Below are 15,671 nucleotides of genomic sequence, written 5' to 3'. Positions count from 1 at the left end.
CTGCATCGCTCAGACTGAAACGCACTGTGCTAATGAGGAAGAGAGCTGAATGCCACGAAATCCCCGCTGTACTGGTTCTAAACACAGCTGGATGCCCTGAAAGATGAAGGTGGACACGGGAGACAAACAGCCAGAAGGTATGGAGCAGGCTGAGTGAGCGGTTGGGGTAGGTTCCCGAAGAGGAGGGCAGTGAGTAGTGGTGTGTGTGTGTGTGTGTGTGTGTGTGTGTGTGTGTGTGTGTGTACACTTCTGTCTCAAGGACCCAAAGCTAAAAGTAGTCCCTGCTCTGCTGAGCCCCATGGGATGAAAGGTATAGCTACATCTGATCAAGGAAAACAGGGAATTGTACCTGTTCAAACAGCTGAGGAGCCAAGGTCATAGCTGTCCATTGGCACAGCTGAGTCCAGAACCCCAAAGTGGCCATCTGTTCCTTCCCCCAGTATTTGAGCTCTGGCTTTCTCCCTGCAGGCTTCACCCACAGGTGACAAATCTTTTCTAGCATCGAAGAGGACTGAGCTTTTGCAGGGTCCCATTCTAGCCTCTGGACCTGAGTCTTGGCAGCACTGACTGGTTACCTGCAAGCCACTCGGTCATCCCTTAACCTATCACTGAAATCAAAGAGATGTGATCTCCCAATTGATTGTCTTGGCTAGGTCACATGCTCACCTCTGAGGTTGAAGTGAGGTGAGGTCTGCAGTTACTGTTTGGTGAGTGGGAAAAATGATTAATTTCCCCCTAGAAAACTTGAAGTTTATTAAGGTTTAAAAGACTTCAGACAGCAAACAGGATCATAGTCAACTTAGAGCAAAGAGAGCCTATGGATGGCTGAGGACTTGTAAATACAGCACTGACCAGTGGCTCAGACACCTGTCCAAAGGACTCCTCACAGTCCGAGGACTCCCTGAGACATCAAGGCTCTGTCCTGCCAGCTGCCGTTGTAACGGTGGTCATTGTTGAGAAAGCACAAGATTAACAAGAGCAAACATCAATGAGTTTGTCCTTATTGTCAGTCAGATGTCATGGGGGCCAATAATGCCTAATCACATATAGGGATTGTTGTCAGAGCTTTATACTTATTTTTAAATTGTGTGTGTATGAGTATGTCTCTGGGTACGCTTGTATATGAGTGAGTACAGGCACCCACGAAATCCAGAAAAGGACATGAGATACCCTGGATCTTGAATTCCATAAGGGTGTGAGCCATTGAATATGGGTGATGGGAAATGACCTCTGGAAGAGCAGTGAGCACTCTTACCCACTGACCCATCTCTCCAACCCTGCCTTTAATTAGTTTTGATAGACTGTAAGTCTTTGTGTTGTCTTCACCTGCTGTTGACTGTTGTGAACAAGTTGATGGCATTTTAAATTGCAGGTTTTATTAGAAGTCTCAGGGTCATCATTTCCAAACTTGTTGATTCTGATGATGCTTCTCCAAGTGTCCTTAATGTTGGACTAGGAGAAGCCATTTGGAAAGCCATAGGTATCAAACGGAAGACTTTCTGAGTATTAGATTCACCGAAGAGGCCATAGCATGGCAGTGTCTTCCTGCTGGAGTCTCTGAGTTAGTCTGACAGACTCATGGCATTTCTCCCTCTGAGAAGTTTTCATGAGGTAAGGCCTCAGGATGTGGCAATCTCAAATGACAGACAAAGAGGAACCATGTTTACAAATCAGCGGTATCTGGGGACCAGTGTCAAGTGGAAGAGAACAGGCCTCACTGTGACTTCCTTCCCAGAAGCCTGGAGTAAAGACTCTGACATCAATGAGCAGGGAAGAGGGGGATGTCAGTGATGGCTCCAGTCCCCCAGTGACACCGCCCCTTGTCCACTCTGTTCCAGAGAGATTCCTGCAACATTTCTGGAAGCCCCAGCGAGATCTCCTTCTCCATGGCCCCATGGAAGAGAGGAGCTGCTGCTCCCTGGTCTCTCAGAACACTCAAGTCTTCTGGAACTGGGAAGCACACATCCTAAACAGGACTTGGGGGTCCTCTCCCAGTGGCCAAGGGGACTGGGGGACCAAGACCTGGAGTCTCTGAGCAGAAGACCAGATGAGACTGGGCTGGATGTCCAGGCCAGGTAAAGACAAAAAAGGGAGATAGGTAGGAAGAGCCAGCCATGGCTAGATCGCCTTGCAGGATATTATATCTGAAGCCTTGAAGGGATACTCAGGTAGCACTGGTTCCCAAGGAAAAGGCCTTGATGAGATACTCAGGTGGAAGAAATAGACAGACTAAGCATTTAAAAGGGGGATGTGTAACTTCTAAGTGAATGGTGAATGACTGTGTAGGTGACTGTAATGCTCCCGCAGCTCCCTGGTTACAGAATTTGCTTGGGCCTCAACCTCAGATCGACTGAAGCCCTTTCAAATGGACAGGTACTCCCACTCACAATAGGAGGTGACCAAGCACAAGGTTATACATGTGGCCCTAAGGAAAGACCTCTGAAATTGCCACATGGTGTCTGGCCAGGCAGATGCCTGCTTGAGGGAGAAGCTGGTCTCCACCTCACCCTATTCACCAAGCAGGGTTAGGCACACATAAACTCCCCCAGCCCCCAGACAGGAAACTTTTCTCACCATGGGATTTGTAGAGTCCTGATGTGAAACTCGCACAATCCTGCAAAGACCTTTAAGCCAAAAGACTCCAAGGAAGCACCCCATTAACTTCCCTGGAGGATGAAATCTTGCCGTGGTGCCATCTCCCTACCCTACTGGCTCCAATTGTCAGTGCCACATGGTGCCAAGGCAGTTCCAAGACCACCTGATCCCATCCTTTCTACTGCCACTGAGGGAAATGCCAGGACCTCCCCTTATCCAAGAAGGTGACAGCTGTTACCTGACCCTAAATCTGGCCACATATTTGCCAGGAGGGAGAGCCCGTCTATGATTGTGGAGAAATTATAAAAGTGATTTTTTTTTCTCACAGTCAGATTTAAAGATCAAACTACTTCCCAATGCAGGTATGGAACTTTTACCAGTCCTAGTGACCTGAAATGGGGCCCTAGTACCACATGGTAGAAGGAAAGAAAAGACCTCTCAGCCTTCCATGCACAGGTAGTGGCACTCCCACACATTAAACAAATAAACAGAAAATAACATAACATGAAGTCTCCCCATCAGTATAAGAGATCAGCTTCCCAGCTTTCATACCGACTATCCCCTATGAATCCTGCAGCCACCTTGTGTCATACTACTGTCCCCTATCCCGCAGCTCCCCTGTGAGTTAGGTAGACAGATGGCACATGCCCAGTGTAACATAGCCATCTTGGGCTCCCTGCCCAGTGCTGCCTCAGGTGCTGAAAGTCCTGACAGTGAGTCTGTGCTGAGAGGAGTTTCCACTCTTCCTCCCATGGTTGCACACCACTTAGGCTTAAACACCAGGCCTATGTGACATCATGACTTCTCAGTTAACCCAAGTCATGGAGTGGAAGGCAATGAAGGGCCTATGAATGTGTTTATGTAAGTGAGAGATTTTGCTAAGGTATCAGCCTATCGTTGAATTCTTCCTAGAGATGAGCAGGGTTTTTTGTTTGTTTTGTTTTGGTTTTGTTTTGTTTTGTTTTTTAATTATGTATGATGTGTGGGTGTGGGTAAGCATGCACATGCCTGCATGTACCTGGGTAGCTCAGAGGTTGATGTCTGGTGTCTTCCTAGATGGTTCTATGTCTTAATCTTGATACAAGGTTTCCCAACTGAACTTGTGACTTGCTATTTCAGCAGGACTTGATGGCCATACTGTCTCTGCCTTTTTCCCTGTGCTGGGACTATAGTGTTGCTCCTGGCTTTTATATGGGTGCTTGGGATTTGAACCCAGGTTTTCGTATTTATGCAGCAAGCAGCTTACCCACCAAAGCACCCCTAGCCCATGAGCCAGCTTCTCTGTTTCAGGATCTTACCTGCTCTTCAGCTTTTGTTCACTTCCCACTTCCTGGGGTGAAGTGCAGTCTCTAGGTGAGGATGGCCACGGCTTGTCTTCTCTATCAGCTTGATTGGATGTAGACTGACTGTGGAAGCTCACCTCTGGGGTGTGTCATCAAGGGTGTGTCTAGAGAGAGCTAACTGAAAAGGGAAGACCCATCCTGAGTGTGGACATGCTGCGCTATCCCTGGGAAAAGATGGTGGACAAGAAGCTCATGAGCGAGGCACCAGTGTTCATCTCTCTCTGCTTCCTGTGGTCCACTGCTTCACACTCCTGACTCCGTGGTCTCTCCACCCTGATGAACTTCAGCGTGAAAGCCAAAACAGATGTGAAACACCTGTGCCACGCATTCCATCACAGCAATGAGAAACGTACAAGGTCTCTGTGAACCGTGACAAAAAATGTTACGAGTTCATAAATCAAACCTGGTGTTATCCTCTCCACACAGTAAGACTTAGGTTATTGGTTGGCCTTCTGTGGATCCCAGATCCTTCAATGTTAAGCTGCTGAATTGTTAATTAAAATTGAAAACATGGCTTCTCCTCACCTTAGGTCATTTGGTCTCTCTTCAGCGTGGTCACACGCTGAAGACACTAGCAACCTATGAAATACTGGTGTCTATGGGGTTTTGAGAAGAGAACTTCAGAAACTACCTAACTTTCCAGGTTTCTTTATTTTCTTTAAATCCAGTGAACTTTGACCTATAGTCTCCACCCAACTTCCACTGGCCAGGCAAGGAATTCAGGCTCGCTGACTTGGGGCTCTCTCTGCACCTTCGGTGAAGGTTATATATGGAGAAGAACATTGGGAAAACCTAGTGCTTTCGTTCTTTGTCATTTCACTCATTACCAGTGGTGGTTAGCTCTGTCAACTTGATACAACCCAGAGAGCACTGTCTGTCTGTTACCAGTGTCTCTCAATGTTCACACTAGAGCTGATTGTGAAATTGGCCATTGGCTGCTTCTCTCTCTCTGCCTCTCCAGCATACCTAGTGAGATGGCTACTGTCAATTGCCATTTTGACCTAAGCTAGAATCAGCTGAGGAAAATGATCTCAAAGAGAATTCATCTAGATTGTGTCAACCTGTGTAGGGAATTATCTTAATTATGTTCATTTGAGGTGGGAAGATATACCCACTTTGGGTAGCACCATTATCTAGGCGGAGAATTCTAAACTGTGTAAGAGTTGATAAAGGGAGCTGGGCATGGTATACATGCATTAATTCATTGCTTTCTGCTCTTGACTGTGGATGTAATGTGTCTAGCTGCTTCACATTTCAGCTGCCTTGAGCTCCCTACACAATGATGGAATCTGGAATTGTGTGAGCTTATTGGGACTATAAAAGGCAGCCTGTTTTCTGGTAGAGCTAGGTTTAAACCCTGGAGACCCAGCAGATTAATCTGCAAGGGATGGAAGGAAGTGTCCCCAGACACTAGGCTTTGGACACAAGGTTCCAGCTCCATAATTCTGTGGCCTTCAGTCACCTAGGCTGTCTGGACTCCACCCCACAGGTAGGCCCAGCCAATTATAAAAGGTGCTGCTTGCCCCCTGCTCACTCTCTTGCCTCTCTCTCTCTTGCCCCCCCCATTCCCTTTTCCCCTCTCTCCACTTGGCCATGGTCCAGCCTCTACTTCCCTACTCTTTCCATCTCTCCGCCTCTCTACAATAAATGCCTTAAAACCACAAACTGCCTCTTTTCATGGGGACCACCATATTGGAGCAATGAAACAGGTCTTCTTCTAGAAAGCCACACATCTAACCTCCCACGGTAGGCCTCTCTGTGTTCTCAGCCATGGCTTCCACCAAACCAAGCTAGCTGCCAACCAAGCCAAGGACTCTCGTCCCTGCAGGTCCCAGCTAGAGCACTCTCCTCCCTGCCCCTTTCCCTTTGGCCCCAGGCCAGAGCCCACCCTTGGGCCCTGTTCCATTCTCAGCTCTTCTGCAATACCCAGCAGTGTCTGTGGTGTCCAAGAGCTAGGTGTCCAACCTGCTGTCCCTGGCCTCCATTCAGGGTTCTGTGGGGACCCCAGACTGCTCTTTCCCTGCCCCTAGAGTGGGGGTCCTGAGTCTTCTTACAGCCCAGTGCCCACCCCACCCCCCAGTGGCAGCTCTGGGTAGGCATAGTCAAACTCCCCGTGTCCACCTCCCCAAGTGGCCCAAGCCCTGGGCTAGATGTAGGACCCTGTTTTTAACCCACATGAGCCAAATAAATCCTTCCTCTCTTAAGTTGTGTTTGTCAGAGTATTTATCACAGCAACAGGACAGAAAACTGAGACATTCAGCATCTTCCCTTCTCTGACCTCAGCCTTCCTGCTGGCCACATCCCTGCTAATCAGCTGAGGACCTGGGGTTGGGGGAGGCCTAGAGAGTGGGATAGCGAAGCTTCCCTGATAGAACTCCAGTCCTCCCTCAGCAGCAAGTGAAACCCAACCAAAATGCCCATAAATTCTCCTGACATCCATGGATCCACTAATGAGTGTTCAGAATTATTTTTTCCATCTTCAAGCTTTCCAAGGAATAAAAGGCATGAGTGTAAAGAATAGCTATAACGGTTTCAAAGGTCTTTCTTATTGAAATGACAAAGTGGAGCGGTTTCTCCTTTCTCTCCTTGGATAATGAGATCGCATCCATGTACTTCAAGAGATGTCTCTCTCTTCCCCAGGGGCTCTTTGTTCCCCAAAAGAGCTGGGTGTTCAATGTTAGGGAGGCTGATGAAGTTCCAGAGCAGCCTGTCAAACTCAAAGACAGAGAGAGATACACCCACAGAGATGCTGAAAGAGGGATAAGAACTTATAGAAAGAGATAAATGAGCATAAAAGTCACAGGCACACAGCAATATGCAGAGTATCAGGAAAAAACCAAAAAAACAAAAAACCAACCAACCAACCAAGCAATCAAATGGAGCTGGAAATGGGAAGAAAGCAGCTATGTCGAATCTTGAGTTTCATGTTCTGTCTGTCATGCTGCAAATTGATTTCGAGTTAAAGCAATCACCAGACCATTTAGATGCCTTAAAGCAGTCTCGACCCCATTGGGGGTTGAATGACCCTGTTATAGGGGCCAGCTAAGACTATCACAAAACACAGGCATTTACATTATGATTCATAACAGTAGCAAAATTACAGTTATGAAGTAGCAGTGAAAATAATTTTATGGTTGGGGGGGTCACCACAACATGAGGAACTGTAGTGAAAGGTCACAGCATTAGGAAGGTTGAGAATCATTGCTTTAGAGGACAGACCGTTTTACTTGCAGACCTTTTAAAGGCAGTCAATCACTCAAAGAAATGCATTTTTTGACCTGTAACCACCCTTAATCTCCTGACACATCTTTGCAGATTCTTGTTGTGCTGAATTTGGTCTCTCACCAACCTGCTGGTGTTGCTTAACATCTAGGTGGCCTCTTCTTTATTTGGTCCTTCTGGAAACTGTCCCTGGGTTTGTATGTGGGTTTGCTATTATCAGGTGTGTGTGTGTGTGTGTGTGTGTGTGTAAGACAACAATAATTATCAAAGAGAAGGTCACAATTTGAGAAGAAGAATGGGAGGAGTAGAAGGGGGAAAGAGAGGGAAAGGGAGAGGTAGAAATGATATAAAAACAGTATTCAGGTATGAGATTGTCAAAAGTTTACAAAGAAAACCGCACATCATCAGCTAGGACAGGAGAACTGAAGAGGAAGGCACAGCAGAGCAGAGACTGGGGCCATGCCTTTGGAAGGTCAACTTCACCTTTCTGTCCCTGCTCTCAGATATCAGACACAGGGTTCTGATGAAATACGTGCTTTTAGCCTCAGAATCCCCTTGAAATGAATGAGCCCAGGTGGGAAGATGTCAAAGTTTGAATGAGAATGGCGTCAATGGGCGCATATATTCCAATGCTTGGTCCCCTATTGGTGGAACTGTTTAGGAGGTGTAGCCTTGAAGCTGTAGCGTCACTGGAGGGTGGTGGGCTTTGAACTTTCAAAAGTCTGTGCCATTCCCAGTTAACTTGCCCTCTGCTTCATACTTGTAGATAAGGATATAAGCTACCAGATACTACTCCAGTGCCATGTCTGCCTGTCTCTACCATGTTCCCACCCAAGATGGCCATGAACTCACACTGAAGCTCCAAGTCTTCAAGTTAAACACTTTTTCAAAATAAGTTGCCTTGGTCATGCTGTTTGGTCACAGCAATAGAAATGAACTAAGAGAGTAGAATGAATAAGTCAGATGAGAACATTACTCCACTGTTACATGTGTAGCCTCTGAAGAGTCTGCTGGATTCAGCTGTGTCCTCAACTCCAATGCTGTGTGTGACAGTCAAGCTCCTGGGTGTTTCTGTGCCCCCTTTCCCTTCTCCATTACACAGGAGATAACAACAGCACTTTTCTCTCCATGCTGATCTGACTATGACAGGTAGCCCTGGGAGGTCTGTGAGGTAGCCTGGACATGGAGACAGCAACAGAGTGTGGCAGCTGCTGCCCTGGTCATTTACTCTTAAGCTCAGAAGCCTTCAAAAGCAGCACCCTGCTTCCTCCCCCCAAGTCAACTCTTATGCCCCTGGGGAGTCCTGTGCTGTTCCTTTGTTTGAACTACCAAGCCTTCATCCTTCCAGGAGGGTGGGTGTCTACTGACGGGGGCCAGGTGTATGTGGACAAGGCAGTGGATGTCCACTACCATGGACTGCATCAGTCTGGTGAACTTTGAAGAGCATAGCTTGATATGTGGCCATGGTGGACAGAGCAGCCATCAGATTCCAACCTTACTTCTCTTAACATCTCTGGGGCACCATTTTTGTTTCCAATCCTTGCTTGTACTGGCTAGCTCTGGATGTTCACATGACTAGAGAAGCGCAGATAAACCTCCCCAGGGAAGACAGAAATGAAATAGGAAGACCCTGAAGGGCCCTAGGATTAGGCGAGTATGCTCATCTTCTCTAGAATGCTGCCTGTATTAAGACAGTCCAATGCTGTTCCAACATCTAAGACCAAGACCGGTTGACCTGGGCCAGACTCCTGACTTTGAAAACTCAGGAGATCTGGCCACACCAGGCTAGGCTTACTGCCTGGCAAAATCAACCTGGAGCTATCGTATCTAAGCCCCACTTCTCAGACATGTGCTTGCTAGTGCTCTGGTCCCCTTGGCTCCTGATATCCCTGGCCAACCCGTACACTGTATTTCTTCCCAGCCTCTCATGATGCCTAATCAGTGACTGCTGCCTCTGATATGTGCTCTGAGCAGGTTACCCAGAGAAGAAGGACGTCTTATGGTTCTCAGTTTCCAGGGTGAGCCCTGACTCACAACCTGACCCCCACCCCCAGCCAGATTGAGCTCTAGTCACCCTCCATATTCAGAGCAGATCAGGACAAGAGGCACAAGTGTCACTCTCCAAACAACCTTATTTGTGCATCAGGATGTTACAGTTTCTTCACATTAATAGAGTGTGGGATTAAACATACAGGTCTACAAAAACGCCTGCCTTTTGTGAGCTGGCTTAGGCCATTAATTATGGCTCCTAAGAATCTGGCTGCGTGCTGCATGCTATTACGTCCTTTGCAATTTTAATTACATTCGAATCAAAGCTTTTACATGGCCCATTTTAGGGCTTTCAGTTTAATTATCAGCATTAACAATATTCTGTTGTTGCTTTACAGAGCCCTTCTGGCCATTTATCTTTAAATGTTAAGTATTTATATAAACGGACACCTCGTGGTCCAGAATTTTAAGTGGCCATCCACTGAAGTATAATTATTCTCCCTCTTTCTTTCTGGCTGCTATTGCAGAGCCAGGTTAAAGCTAGACTCAAATTAGGCTCAAGCTCTCAGTTTTTGAACAGTATCACTTTTTCTTGCATTTTTATTCCTGCCTCTGGATCTGAAAATTCTAGAATTTTTTATTTCAATCCAGATATTAATTTTTTAAGTTTCATGTAGATTTTATCTCTGGATTTAGAATTGTGTTTTATGAACTATCATGGTTTCATTGTTGTGTGTCTCATATTCATTTTCTTTTTAAAAATACACATTATTCATTTGTGTGTTATGTGCATATGTGTGCACATGTGTGTGTGTGTGTGTGTGTGTGTGTGTGTGTGTGTGTGAGCGTGAGTGTGTGCATGTGTGTACACGTGTGTGGAGCGTGAGTGGCAAGCAGAGAACAACTTGAAGGAGCTGGTTCTCTCCTTCAACCAAGTCAGTCCTGGGGATCAAACTCAAGTTGCCCAACTTGACAGTGAGCATCTCTACCCACTGAGCTATCTCACTGGCCTTATGTTTATTTTCAGGGTTGCTTGTGAATGTGGCTGCTGCAATTTTTTGTTTGTTTGTTTAATCTAAACTTTGACCTGTATTGGAAATTCATATAAGATTTGCCCTGTCTCACCCTCACCATTAAGCAATCATGTGGCTCTGTGCCAGAACCACAGCCAGAGAGAACAGCTGGAGAGGACCACGGGGGGGGGGGGGAGAACAGGTGGTTCATGAGTGTCACGTGATGGCGATGTCACGTGATGGCGATGTCACGTGACGGTGATGTCTCTTCCTGGACTGCTCATCCCAGGGCTGCTCAGCCAGTGATTTAGACACATGAGTCCCTCAAAGTGCAGTCTGTTACATTAACTGCCAGAATATGACATTCTTTAGACATCAAAGACGCAGCATCTAAGCCCAGCAATCTGGAAATGGAGAGCAGAGTGAAGGGATTGCTCTCAGCTCTGAAAAGACCAAGCTGGCTGGGAGCTCAGCTGAAAAAGATCAACGTTAACCTGGTGCATTCAACAACGGGGAGAGCCCAGCAGAGACAGCAGTTACTTTTCTTTTCCTCCTTCTCCCAGGGCCTGCCACACTGATGCTTCCTCCCAGCCTGCAACCGGGCTATGATGCCACCAAAGACCCCTTAGAACAGAGCTGTGCAACATGTAACTCTCAGAAGGGTGAGAGATACCTCATTGTCAGTTTGCACCTCCACTGCTACCCTCGTGGACCCCACAAGGGGAACCACAGAGCTGACATACTCACCTGAGAGACACTTCACTCCATCCTCTGTGCATTCTTTGCAAGGGCAGAATTATATCCAGAACTGTCTCCCCAACCTCAACTGCAAGGTGGCAAGAGTCCTGCACCTAGAACCTGAGGCAACCTCCCCACACAGGCAGCCCCTTGCTTCCAAGAGTGATCCAGGGACAGAGACTGTTTTGGGCCTCACTCTGAAACCCATCATGACGCCTAATAACTTTTGCTGGCTGATGGAACACCAAGTCTTCTGGGTGGGAGACTTTATTATGTTTTACAACATGAACACGGAGGAGGGTGGGCACTACAGCAAACACCTCAGGTAAAGGAATCACTGGAGGAGCTAGCATGCCCACCCCACCCTTGAATCCTCCTTCCTTGTGCATGGGTCTCTCAGAGACTGGTCCTGGTGTCCCAACTTTACAAATCCAAAGTGTTGAAAGGAGACATGGAGAGTGGCAAGAACACCATCCACAGAACGGAAGCGGAGGGGACTTTAGAGTAGCTGATGAGAATCACATTACAGGAAATCCTTTCCACTGTGTTATGACATCAGAATAGAAGAATGTGCCAGGGGCTCAGTGTCCATTCTCCCTAGACACCCATCATACGGGGCCCTCGGTGATCCCCTCCAGGGGCAAGCTGGGTGCACTGTCGGCTGTAGGCCTCTCTTCCTTCTTCAGTGAAGTGGGCACTCGGAGGCTGACATATGGTTTGTGGCATGCTGTGTTGGCCAGAGGAGGATAATGCTGTCTGTAGCAAATATAGGCAAAAATAAGGCCAATCACTCCTCCAACAAAAGAATCTAGTCAGGAGAGAAGAAATGGGAAAATGGTTATTCTTCCTTCGAGTGGTCAGCCTGGATTTCCAGAAAGTTCTTTTTTCTAGTTGCCCTAGATGCTGGATTGGTCACAGACTCTCCAACCCAACCCCCACCCCACTCCCCTGGAAGACCAAAGGAAAGAGAGCATGCTGGAGGTGCAAATCGTGGTGGTCTCTGCAAACTGTCACGATTCCTAGCACTTAGATGCTAAATAGCAAGAATCCAGACTAGTGAAATGGCTCAGTGGGCAAAGCACCTGTCAAGAAGTTCGATGGCCTGAGTTCTGTCCCCAGCACCTACATAGAGATAGATGGAGAGAACGGCTCCATAAAGCCATTCTCTGACTTACATGTGTGCCTTGCCCCCCGACCCTCTCACACACAAATAAATTCTGAAAAATCAAAGACTTGACTCTACACCCTATCCCCATTCCCCAAACCCACACCTTTAACTCATACCTGAGCATTGCATGAGCTCAGACTGGTACTCTAGATTTCTCAGAGTAACTGAACTCTGGAAGAAGAGTCTTAGCCATCTCTCTCACACCTGAACACCCCCCCACCCCCCGCCCCGGTGGAGACTGGCCTTTATTTTTCCTAGGCCAGTCTTGCAGGAGTCTTTCCATCTTGCTGGTGAGCCACAAAACCCCAGCAAGTGTTCTGGTCTCTGCCTCACCATAAGTGGTTTTTCTGGGATGAAATAAACCCTCAGTGGCCCATGGTAAATAAAACTTTTAGCAATCTTTGAGACTTGGCAAACTCTTTAGAGCTCTGTATAAAAGGAGCCTGATCCCTCCGATTTGGGTATCTCTAAGATGAGGTGGTGATGGCACAGAGGAGATGAAGCAGTGTAACTCACCTGGAGGCGAAGATGGGCCTCAAACATGGTACTTGGCTGATCAATAGAGACCCCATGAAGATGCCTTACCCATCAGCCCTCTGTGTGTGTGGTGCATACCCAAACTGCCTCTACAGACTATTTCTTCAAATACATCCTGACACAGTGTGGACCTCCCCCAGCAAAAGAATCTGGAACTCAGGTCCAGTCACTGCCATTCTTAGCTGCCATCCTCGAAGGGTTCCATGGACATGCTGGTTAGCTTGTTGAACCGTGCACACTACCTAAAGGGTGTTGGAAACACCTCCATTTCCCCCAGCATTCCAGTTAAATCCCATTGCTGTGAATGGAACAGACCACCCTCTTGCTGCTCATAGCACAACTAACAAATACCATGACCAAAAGCAACTTAGGGGAGAATAAAAGGTTTACTTCAGCTTATAGTTTCGGTCTATCATCAAGGGAAGCCATGGAAGGAACTTGAAGCAGAAATCATAGGGAACATTGCTTGGTGGCTCAGTTAAAGACCTATGTTTGGCTATCTTTTTTATACAACCGAGATTATCTGCCTAGGGAATGGTGTCACCCAGAGTGGGCCGGGGCCCTTCTACATCAATTAGCAATCAAGATATTCCCCACATGTACATGAATACCGGTCAATATGATTTGGGACATCCTTTAATTTCAGATACCCTTTCAGGTGACTCTAGGCTATATTAAGTGTACAGATAAAATGGAAAAGGACACTATTACCCTGAGGCTGTAGCCCATTCTGGTCTTGGGGACATGTAAACCCTGACAGGTTCACTCTTGGTTTGATAACCATGGTCTTGGCTTTCTGAGGTCGTCTTGGCAACCGTGGGATAAAGGCTATGTCCACCTTGGGTCAGACAAGGATTAACTGCTTCCACGATTCTTGGGAAGACAGACAGACACTGTGCAGCCATCTCAGCTTAAGTCAGGCTAATTGCCTTTTACACCCTGAGAGGCCATATTGAGTTGTCAAAGCCTTGTATCTTTCCAGAAAATGAACCTCTCTGTGTACGTGTGCTTGTGCATGTGTGTGTGTGTGCTACCAGTCATGCTGGTCTTCTTGCAAGCATCTAGATTCTATCTTGATCTCTTAGAATAATTAAAAATTTTTCCCATTTTAAAATTTATTTAGTACATGAATCTACATGTGTGCACATGTGTATGTGCATGCCACAGTTACTGTGTGTTAGAGGACAACTTCTGAAGTAGGTTCTCTCCTTCCACTATGTGGGATCTGAGGATCAAACTCAGGTCATCAGGCATCCAGCACCTTAATCTACTGAGCAAGTGAGTTTCCTGACCCTATCAAAAATTTAAGGTTGGGCCCCAAATTTCTCACTATCCTGCATAGAAGCGACAGCCACTACTTTCAATATTTATAGTAGGCTAGTAGGAAAACCAACTTTCTGCAACATATACTTTTAAGTTCTTCCAGATACATTTATCAATTTAGTACATGGAATTTTATTGATCTACAATGTAAAATAGAAAAAAAAATCATTAATAAGAGTACTTGTATTCTAGAAATTTCCATGACAAAGCATGGCTATCAAGGGCATGTAGCCCAGTGCCCAGCTGCTGCTCTGATGACCAGACTATGGAGTTCAGACACAATTGCTGGTGATCCTCCTTCATGTGCAAATAGACGGAGCTGCTCTTCTGCGAAATGGGACTGCCAATGCTCCCAAGAACCAAGAAGGCTCTGTGTCAATCAGAGCTGCTCACGTGGCTCTGCCACCTACTCCAGCCATGTCCCCTTCACTCACAATCTTTCTGCCTATACTTGCTTCTTTCTTGGCTGCATACAAGCCGTTTTCATCCTTGGCTCACAGTAGGATCCTTCTCATTCCTCTCCTGTTCAATTCCTTTCATAGTTCAACACCTAACTCGTTATTCTTGTACAATGAAGCCTGGGTACACATCCTAGCTTCCCACTCCTGTGCTCCCCATTTCAGTGGTGAATAATGGCAAACCTTTCAATGGTAGATGGTTAGCACTACACTCAGAACTCTATGGGGACAAGGGCTGTGTGTGTTGTGCACTGCTGACCCTCAACACTTGGCCAACATCTTGCTGCCCATAGCAGAATTCAGATTGTTGAGGGAGGGAATGCACAGCAAGGTTAGATTTGACTGTTGTGCTGTGTATCCTTAAGTGAGCCCTTTGCCTTGGTGGTCGTCTGTCGCCCTGTTGGTTATAGTTGAGTATGGAAAAATCACATGGCCCTGAAGAAGCTTTTTTGGTTTGGAAGAATAACTTAGAAACAAGTGATTCTAATTGGAAAACACAAGATGCTAAGGAATGGTCACTGCTTCAGATGCACTACTGAGTGGGGCTTCCTGCCGTCTGACATAAAGGCCGGCGACACATACAAGTGTCTGCTTGGCCCTGGTGAACAGTTGTCAAGATGGGAAGTGGTGGATGGAGAGACACTACTGGAATTCCGCCATGGCTTCAGGAACTAGCCAGTCCCCAGCCAGGTCCTCGTGGGTGCACCTGGACATGGTTATGCCCTCTCACCCTGACCCAAGGATATCCCTGAGGTAGAATCTCTGAGATGCTGCAGCCTCTGCCAGGATGAGTCACTTCACCTTTCTGAGCCTTGGCTTCCTTATCTCTCAGATGGAGATGAGGTCTCAGTATTCTCATTGACCATGGCAATCATTTCTGCTACTGTTGCTAAAGTTGATACCACAGAGCATGTCACAACAGGACCTAAAAACAGGTGTCCTGCCCTGTTCCTCTCACATCTTATGCCAGAACTTCTGGGGGGTTCCTTGATTCTTCACCTGTTCTTCTTCCTACTCAGCGAGCCAACAGTCAAAGCTGTAACCTCAGGAACATGGCCGTGTTTTTATAGCACTTTATTTTTAAATGAAGTATTCTTTTAACAAAAGATTAATTAATTGTGTATTTGTGTGTCTCCATGAGTCTCTGCCTGTCTGTCTGTGTGTGTGTGGTGGGGGCGGGGGGTTTGTATATGCATGCGCATGCATGCATGCACGTGTGTGTGTGTGTAAGAGGAAAAATTACAGGATTTGTTTTTTTTTTTCCTTCCACCATGTGTGTCCTAGA

General features: G+C 46.8%; 1 protein-coding gene across 2 annotated transcripts in view; it reads right to left on the bottom strand.

The window, feature by feature from the left end:
* Window positions 1–11,151: 11,151 nt before the first annotated feature.
* Plpp4 (phospholipid phosphatase 4) overlaps window positions 11,152–15,671 on the bottom strand; it is a 137,143-nt gene continuing 132,623 nt past the window's right edge. For both annotated transcript variants that reach the window (XM_021167127.2, XM_029479063.1), the window contains exon 7: window positions 11,152–11,708. In XM_021167127.2, the coding sequence (XP_021022786.1) occupies window positions 11,509–11,708 (200 nt within the window). In that variant the 3' untranslated portion in view covers window positions 11,152–11,508. The remainder of the gene's footprint in view (window positions 11,709–15,671) is intronic.

The sequence above is a fragment of the Mus caroli genome, chromosome 7 (genome assembly GCF_900094665.2).
Source record: "Mus caroli chromosome 7, CAROLI_EIJ_v1.1, whole genome shotgun sequence".
NCBI lineage: Eukaryota > Metazoa > Chordata > Mammalia > Rodentia > Muridae > Mus > Mus caroli.
Note: the sequence above shows the minus strand (reverse complement) of the source record. Positions and strands in the feature narration are given on the sequence as shown.